At 43.5% G+C, this 10,000-nt stretch overlaps 1 protein-coding gene across 2 annotated transcripts in view; it reads right to left on the reverse strand.

Annotated features, from left to right (window-relative positions):
* Positions 1-10,000, reverse strand: part of LOC310868026 (receptor-type tyrosine-protein phosphatase mu-like) — a 123,206-nt gene that overhangs the window by 65,233 nt on the left and 47,973 nt on the right. For both annotated transcript variants that reach the window (XM_083778231.1, XM_083778230.1), the window contains exons 7-9: positions 9,049-9,223; positions 6,436-6,548; positions 5,857-6,037 (exon numbers count right to left, since the gene is read on the reverse strand). In XM_083778231.1, coding sequence (XP_083634357.1) covers positions 5,857-6,037; positions 6,436-6,548; positions 9,049-9,223 — 469 coding nt within the window. The remainder of the gene's footprint in view (positions 1-5,856; positions 6,038-6,435; positions 6,549-9,048; positions 9,224-10,000) is intronic.

Raw genomic sequence — 10,000 nt, forward strand, 5'->3', positions numbered from 1 at the left:
TTGATAAGCCCAAAGCTTATTGATAACGGGTACTCAACAAGCGTGTCAATCAGGTTTTTTCGGGTATCTGTTATCGAGCTCCATCCCTATAAACTATACACGGGTATATCGGTCCGACTGGCAGTTCTGGACAACTGTCGGTCGGACCGACTTAACACGCGAGGCGGCACACTGCCTCCAAAGTCCATCCGTCAGAAATAGTTCTCAAAAAGTGCGGGACACACACCCACACATGCACGTATGCACGGCCGCACGCACGCACACACCCACACATGTACGTACGCACGGTTGCACGTACGCACACACCCACCCACACACTCCTAAAGCTCTTTTTTACAATATATCCATGTATCTCGTTCTATTCATGAACAGATAATGGGCATATTTCACCACAAAACAGAGATTAATTAATTTATAACTAATCAGATTAAAAATACATTATTTTGACAGTCCTTGCCTATATCATTATAATATATCCAGCTGAAATGGAACCTTCAGCAGAGCCATGTAATCAACAATAATTAACGGTATTACATTTTTAAATTCAATGTGATGACACACACACACACACACACAAGCTCACACGTGGATGGCGAGCGCTCACATACGCACGCACACACACACGCGCACACACACACACACACACACACACACACACACACACACACACACACACACACACACACACACACACACACACACACACACACACACAGTGTCACCCTGTGGCGATTTAACTCCTGAAGCCTGAATGATGGACAGCTGATGTTTTATTCAACACACACACACACACACACACACACACACACACACACACACACACACACACACACACACAGCTACATAATTCATAATTACTAAATAAATAACAAGCAGAAGAGTTGTGTTATCAGACGACATGTTGCCACATACAATATGTCACTTTTGTGCGTGCGTGCGTGCGTGCGTGTTACAGACAGAGGTTGTCATGGTAACATATTGTTAGTTATGAAATACAACACAACACCTACAGGCACACATACAATACACTACAGCTCTGTCTCTCTGTCTGTATGTCTGTCTCCTGTCTGTCTTTCTCACTGACTCTGACTCTCTCTCTTTCTTTAGGTTCAATTGAGCTTTATTTATATGAGAGAACCTAAGGTCGCATTGCCAGAGAAAGTGTCAAAATGATGTACAATTACTTGCAAGTCCGTGATTTTGTTCGCCAAAAATGTACTAGTTTCCCGACTATTCCACCTAATTCACCTATAGACATAATTATAGCGTCAGCTCCTCTTAGTCTTAAGGGAAAGATATCGTCACTCTATACCTCATTATTTGACCTTCATTTACCCTCAACCACTGCCGATAAGAATATTTGGGCCCAGGACCTGGAGGAAGAAATTTCTGATGAAACCTGGGAGGCCATTATGGGTCGTGTTCATTCTTCATCAATATGTGCTAAACATGGGGTGTTGCAATGTAAATTTCTCCACCGGGTGTACTGGACCAAGGTTCGGTTAGCCAGGATTTATGATAGTGTTGATCCAACGTGCGATAGATGCCACCAGGCTCCAGCTAATCTTCTTCATATGTTTTGGACCTGTCCAGCGTTACAGTCTTTTTGGTCAGCTATATTTGATACTATTTCAGATGTGTTACACAGTTACAGTTTCCCATAGAGCCATCCCCTATTATTTCCCTATTTGGCGTCCTTCCTGATACTATCCCCCTGCCTAAATATCAATCTGACCTTGTCGCTTTTGTGACGCTTCTGGCAAGACGTCTTATTCTCATGCATTGGAAAAAAACATACCCCCCTTCACATTCCCGTTGGATATCTGACATACTGTATTTTTTAGAATTTGAAAAAATTAAATATACATTGCGTGGCTCAATCTCCAAATTCAGTAAAACATGGCAGCCTTTTCTGTCTCATGTTGACCGCCTTACACTTGTGCCCCCGATTGAACCTGATTGACCCTGATTAACGGTCGCTGTATCTGTATCTCTCTCTCTGTATCTCTCTCTCTCTCTCTCTCTCTGTATCTGTATCTCTCTCTCTGTATCTGTATCTCTCTCTCTGTATCTCTCTCTGTCTCTCTCTCTCTCTGTGTATCTGTATCTCTCTCTCTCTGTATCTCTCTCTCTCTCTGTATCTCTCTCTGTATCTGTATCTCTCTCTCTGTATCTCTCTCTCTCTCTCTCTGTATCTCTCTCTGTATCTGTATCTCTCTCTCTCTCTCTCTCTCTCTCTCTCTCTCTCTCTCTCTCTCTCTCTCTCTCTCTCTCTCTCTCTCTCTCTCTCTCTCTCTCAGATCAAAGCTATAGTTGTCTTTAAGTATTACAGTCTCCGTGTGGCTTGTCCTTCACCATCTGACAATGTCACACACTGCTTTAAGCCGTGTGTGTCACTGACACACAAGCACAAGCACACGCACACACACACACACGCACACACACACACACACACACACACACACACACACACACACACACACACACACACACACACACACACACACACACACACACACACACACACACACTTTTAGTGGTGAGAAATGTCTGTTTGTACTTTGGATTGGAGACGAGAAGAAGAGCTAGTATTGCAAAGACGGAAGTGAACGCTCTGCTCAGAGGAGTGTGACTTGACAGTCAACACACGCCCCGGGAAGGGAAACCACGCTATACAAATCCATACGAAACAAACTCAAAGCAATGAATATTAACCCATTCTGACCTGAGATCAGATTCTAAAAATGTCTTCTAAATCCTGACAGTTTTCTGAAAAAGCTATGTTTCTATGTCAGTCGTTAGACCTACAAGCTCTTAGCGCGCTACTCGGTGGCGTGCTATGAGCTTGTAGATCTGCTATTTTTCAATAGCTAAAGCATAGCATAATGCTAACACCAAAAGGGGTTCCCGCCCAAAATGGGTTTTAATTAGACGTGCCTACGTCACGTTGCAGAAATTGAAACGCATGTAGGTAAAATCGTAACGAATGGTGCACGGCAAACATTTATTTTCTCCCAGAAACCTGGAAACACGCAGAAATAGCTACAGGGGCGCCCGCTGCTGGCCAAGTGGTTCAGGCACATCATGCCACATATATAGGCTTTGGCCTGGTGGAGTGTCGCATGTTCGACGTTCATGACGACCTTTGCTGCATGTCTCTACATGTTAATAATGGCACAAAAGCCTAAAACAAATCATAAAAAAAAGAAATTGCTACAGAAACAGCAGAAGGTTTTGAAACCAGAAGCCTATTATATAATTGTACTATATTATAGGTATATATCATTGCTCCCGATCATAAAGGACACAAAATATTTTGTTAAAATCTAAGAAAAAGGTGTCCTTTAGTAAACAAATGTCGTATTTCCCTGACAGTCAACCAGTGTTGTGACACTGAAAAACTGCTTCTTTTCCAAGAGCTGTGAAAACACTATTATCATCATCGCCCCTCACTTCATATGAGTGTGATTTTAATTTTTATATAGACTGACACCTTCTTACTGATGACATAAGCAATGATGATGCAATAATAAAATGTAATGACAATAATCCATCATCCATTCACCCCCCCCCCTCTCTCTCTCTCTCCAGGGGGCAGTAGAGCTCTGACACAGACAAACAGACAGCATGTAGGTGTTTATGGCGCGCGCGTGCACGCACGCACGCACGCACACTAAACACAGGTCACTATACCCTGTTACACTCTTGTGTGTGTGGGGGGGGGTCGGATGTGTTGACATGTCAAGACAGGCTGAGTGGAAGGTATGCCAAACACACGCACGCACTCTCTCTCTCTCTCTCTCTCTCCTCTCCACTACATGCCTGTTCTTGTCCGCGTCCTCATCATTCCATCCTCTCTCCTCTCCTCTCCTTCCTCTCCTCATGTTCTTTTTCAGTTTCCTGTTCTTTTTGCGCAAACAGTTTCATATTCATTATATATTCATGATCTAGTGACCGAGGAGCAGGAGCTGCATGTCTGTAGTAGTGTAGTCGTCGCCCCCCCCCTCCCCCCTCCCGCTGATCTCTGTAATTTAATAATCACTGTTTGAACCCCAGAGAGAGAGAGAGAGAGAGAGAGAGAGAGAGAGAGAGAGAACAACTAAGAAGCAGAGAGAGACAGTAAAGGTCCCTGCACAGTGTGCACACTGAGCGCATTTTCGGAATTCTAGCGTCGTTTCTCCAGTGGTTTTCCGAAAAACACGTCCAATGTGCAACCACCTTTAGAGTATTAATTACCTGTCACTTGTTCATATTCTCTAGAGTTCCCTACACAATGCTCCCTCTCTCTCTCTATATCTCTCTCTCTCTGTCTACTCTCTATCACACACACACACACACACACACACACACACACACACACACACACACACACACACACACACACACACGTGTAAGGCAGATGCAGTAATCAAGCTAACATGCATGTTAATGTGTTTGTCATTAACCACCTAATGGGCACAGCACCATCATCATGCTAATGACTCTATTAACCCCCTAATGGCCACAGCACACAGTAGTGTAGTAAGCCATGTCGAGCCATGTGGGCCATACAGGGGCCGGAGCCCATGGGCTCCATTTTCATCACCGCTAAACCCCTTAATCCCTAAACTTCCTTGCCTTTTTACTATTTTGAAAAACATAATAGTTCAACTAGCCAATCTACATTGACACGTTGTGAGCGTGTAGACTGCTCTTCATGTGACCACCACGCTCTGACTTAAGGTGCGTTTACCCGTTCAAAATATCACATAAATAACAGTAGTGGTTCGCACACACCAAGACTGCAGTTCAGTTTTTTTTGAAGACTGGCCATTTTAACTATTGAAAAATGTTTTGCTATAGGGATAAGGGGTTTAGCGGTGACGGAAATGGAGCACTCCTGTTTCTGTAGCGTGAGGCAGCTTGAGTTTTAGTCATATTGTCACTTGAATAGTTTTAATTTACTTTCAGACACATTTTAGTCACCCGGAATGTTTTAGTGTTGTTCTAGTTTTAGTTGACTAAATATCATAAGATTTTAGGGGTTTTGAGCTTGTAGATCGTCTATTTTTGCTATATTTGAATTTAAATCCTGAATTATCTTTTGCTATTTTTGATTTGGAATCTAGAAAAGTATTGTTTTTAACTAATGAAATTAGGTAAAAAATACATTGGACATCAAAAAGACAATAACCTTTCAATACTATACTCATTAAGCTACTAATTTAGACTGAAGTAATTAAAGCGGGTCATGTTTACATGATTGGAATTGTAACAGCTGAAATGAAAAATATATCAGTATACCGATATATTAACCTGTAAGTGAAGGTGGGGGCCGCATGTGGCCCCCGGGCCGCCAGTTGCCCCATGTATGTTCTAGGATTAAGTAACTGAATTACTGCACTCCCCCTCCTCTCCCCTCTACACGCATGCATGCACGCACGCACACACGCTCCATCGTGACAGCAACCAATCAATCAGGCTTCAATTAGACTAATCACTAGATAACGAGGACAACAATTAGTGTGTGAGCTTCCTGCTCAGCACAATTCACTTCAAGGAGATTCAGTAAACATTTTACATCAAAAATTAAGCTCTTTCAAACTTCCCCTCCTTTAATTAAGCAACTCTGGGAACTATCAAACCATGAGATCGTCCCCCCCCCCATGGTATCCAATCTTATCCATTAGAATCCAATCATCATGTCCATCCATAGCATCTATTCATACACATAGCATCCAATCGCATCAATAGTATCAAATCTTATCCATATAGCATCTTATAAGATCCCATATGATCCAATCACATCCATAGAATCCACGGACGGACGGACGGACGGACAGACGGACGGACTGACAGACAGACAGACAGACTTACCAGCACATTTGGTCCTGGCATTGAGAGGTGGCCCGGGGTTTCCCGTTCCTCCCTCCAGGGGTCTGGTCAACAGAACACTGATGTAGTATTCAGTATCTGGGTCCAGATGACCGATCTTCAGCTGAGATTTATCCACTGGCGTGGTGTCTATCAACATGCCTGACGATGTCCGATACTCCACCTGTACAATGATCACAAAATATTATTATTAACGTGAGATTTATCCACTGGCGTGGTGTCTATCAACATGCCTGACGATGTCCGATACTCCACCTGTACAATGATCACAAAATATTATTATTAACGTGAGATTTATCCACTGGTGTAGTGTCTATCAAGATGCCAGATGTTGTCCGATATTCCACCTGTAACAATTCACAGTATCACAAAATTACACAACTGCAGTATTATACAACATCAGGTTGTACACACAAACACGATGCATGCACGGCTGTGCGCGCACACACACACACACACACACACACACACACACACACACACACACACACACACACAGACACACACACACACACACACACACACACACACACACACACACACACACACACACTCGTGTACCTCTTTCTCTCTGATGGGTCCGTCTCCGTTGATGGAGTTAGCGTTGAGTTCGATCCACATGTAGGTGGCGCCAACAGCAACCAGTTGTGGAGGAGCGATGGGGGAGGGGGGCTCTGAACACAAATAAACAACAACAATAACAACAATAAGCTGTGCTATAGTTGCTTCTACAAATGACTATGTGTATTTATTGTTAACTATGGAATAACTATGGAATTGGGCATTTCCCGTCAGTCAGTCAGTCAGTCAGTCAGTCAGTCAGCCAGTGTATCACTCAAAATCCCCATCCCCATAATCCCCAAACACAGTTCATATAAGAGGTGATCTAAGATCCCCTATGGGGATTAGGCTACAACACGAATAAAAAAGTAAACAAACCCGTGGACCTAGCTCCCTCTAGCGATTGACGTCCGACTTTGGTGCTCTATAGTGATAGTAATCATTGATTAACAGCTGCTACCTTAAAGTTTAGTACTTTTACTTTGGCACTGTAAGCTAGATGCCAATACTTTTTGTCAAGTAGGACTAATTAGAAGGCAGCCGTCGGCCACCAGCAACAGTGGGCAGATGAAGAAGTACACTAGTTCTGGTCCATAGCGTTAGGAGTTCTTAACACTTAGTGTCCATAACACTACTAGACCTGTATGTGCCCGTCGAACGATGTTGTCATATAGCACCTGTTTTAACTGTCTGTCTGTGTCCCACATGGTGATCTCTGTATCTGCCTGTCTGCCTGTGTCTGAAGAGGGTCTGACACACAGACAGAGTGATTTATAGTTAGATGTGACTCTTCTGACATTTGTTTCATATTGCCGGTAGCACAGTCTCTTGACATTTAGTCAAAAATAAAGTATACACTTTTGTTGCAAAGACGGTTATAATGTGTTGAAAGCCTACTCTCCTTGGGGGAAAGACACTTATCCATATAACATACAGGATATATTGTATTTTACAGACGTTTTAAACGTGTGTACTGTAGGTGTGGACAGGGTCTGTCTGGGACTCCAGGGCACATGGTGATGATGATATAAAGGCGGTCTATGCCAGGCCGTCACAGATTCAGGTACTGAGAGGAGGTGTGCGTGTCCTCAAAGAGGGTTCACTACTTCTCTCACAATAAACCCGGGATGAACCAGCAGATTGTTCCCCTCCTTAAGAGGACCTTGAGGTTATGGAGGGAGGTGGAGGAGGAGGTGGCAACTAGACATTATTTCAAGGGCCAGAGGCAGCTACAGAGAACCTCACATTTAGTCATTGTGCAGATTGGAACGGAGGCTGCCGTGAACCCTGGGAAAAATTAAATGTCACGGCATCTACTGCTGTACGTGTGCATCATTAAAGAGCACAAATTAACGCCATTAATTAACAACCTGAATAGATGTTGTGTCAACCACAGGTTGTAACTATAATATTCGCTGAAATGTTAAACACTGTGTTCCTTTTGTAAAGAAAATATTAAAAGAAACCCTTTTCTTTATTTTTATTTTTGCTTGGCCTTTCCTTCTTCAGTGATCCTGACCGGTTTCGCGCTGCTGTTCACTTCTTGAATACAGCTGGACTAAAAAGATGAATAACTCTAAATCTACGGAGCTCTCCATGGTTTTGACAAAATGCGTGATGTTCAGAGGTCTTTTCTGATTATCCAGTGATCCCGATTGGAACATTGGCATTTTCTAGAGCAAGAATGGCCTCATTTTAGCTCGGTAGCATTGACGCTAAATATTATTATTAATATTATTATTATTATATTTAGCATCTAAAATGGACGCCACAAACGCAACACAATGCAATGCAACGCAATGCCACGCAAAGCAAACCGTCCGTCCGTCTGTCTGTCTGTCTGTCACTCCTCCCTCTCTCTCTCTCTCTCTCTCTCTCTCTCTCTCTCTCTGTCTCTCTCTCTCTCTGTGTCTGTCTCTCTCTCTCTCTCTCTCTCTCTCTCAAGGGATCAATAAAGGTTTAACTATCTCACTTTCTTTTGCTCTTTTACGCATGCATGCACGCACACACACACACACACACACACACACACACACACACACACACACACACACACACACACACACACACACACACACACACACACACACACACACACACACACACACGCATGCATGCACAAAGCACTGTTTGATTGACAGTTCAATCAGGAGTTTACGTAAGTGCCGGGGATTGTGGGATATCTGTCAGGTCAGGTGGCCACGACAACTGATCTGTGTGTGTGTGTGTGTGTGTGTGTGTGTGTGTGTGTGTGTGTGTGTGTGTGTGTGCATCCCTGTTGTTTGCCTGAAACAGAGACATCAGACAAGCTATTGATCCACACACACACACACACACACACACACACACACACACACACACACACACACACACACACACACACACACACAGAGAGAGAGAGAGAGATGTCACCTCTATTAGAGTATTGATCTAAACTATAATGACACCAACATCTGAGAAAACCAAAGTCCTCTCCTCTCCTCTCCTCTCCTCCTGGCCTAAACATGCAATAGTGTATTGTTCTTCTAATAAAATATTCCTCATCATAACACTATTAATATTCTAAATATAATCCACAGAGTAGATGGACCAATCAGAATGCAGTATACTCACGTTTGACAGTGAGCTCGGCGTATGAGGACACGCCCACACCCTGCTCTGATTGGGCGAGACATCGATAGCGACCGGAGTCTCCCTTCGTCGTGTTTTCAACGTCAAAACTGGCAACGTAGCGTCGAGAGTTCACCGCCTTGGTCTCTCTGACAAACGCTTGGCGACCCCCAATACCCTGAAATACAATAGTAATAATATGTGTAATACATTTACACCCCCAATCATATATTTAATACATTTGCGCAGTAGAACCCCAAAAATACGCTGAAATACAATATATTAATTACACACACAAGAACGCAGGCGCACGCACGTGCACGCACACACACGCACACACACACACACACACACACACACACACACACACACACACACACACACACACACACACACACACACACTATACAGGCCTATAGGGAAAATAAATATTGAACTCTTCCTGGATTCTAGGAATCCACACACATCACAAAACTAACGTCCATAAATAACTGTATAAAGTGGAATGCCCACAGGGAGTATTGGACACACCAAGAAAACAAAGCTGTATACCGAGACAACTCATTTGTATTCTGCTTCTTATTTGTTCAGAGCAGCATCAGGTGGTTTATTGTAAAATCAAAGTGCTCCCTCAAGACATTCACAACCTGAGAGGCAATGCACTCCACCTTGGCGGTGGACTCAGTGCATTGCCTATTGTTTTCTCTCTCGCTGCCTCCAATCGTTTCTTGGAGCTCGTCTTTCAGAGTGGTCCTTAAGCTTACTGGAATGTTCACAGTGCGACTGTGACCGCTTCCATTTGGATGCTGAGCAACAAGGGGGTTGTGAACGTGTGGAGAGAGCTTTTTATACACGCTTTTTACCATAGAGTTATAACCATGAGCACCATCTCACCCAGACACGGTGAAATAGCACAGATTGGTAATTCCGCACATACACGCCTAGCAAATGCCAA

Source organism: Protomyctophum parallelum (genome assembly GCF_964188405.1).
Source record: "Protomyctophum parallelum genome assembly, chromosome: 12".
Classification (NCBI taxonomy): domain Eukaryota; kingdom Metazoa; phylum Chordata; class Actinopteri; order Myctophiformes; family Myctophidae; genus Protomyctophum; species Protomyctophum parallelum.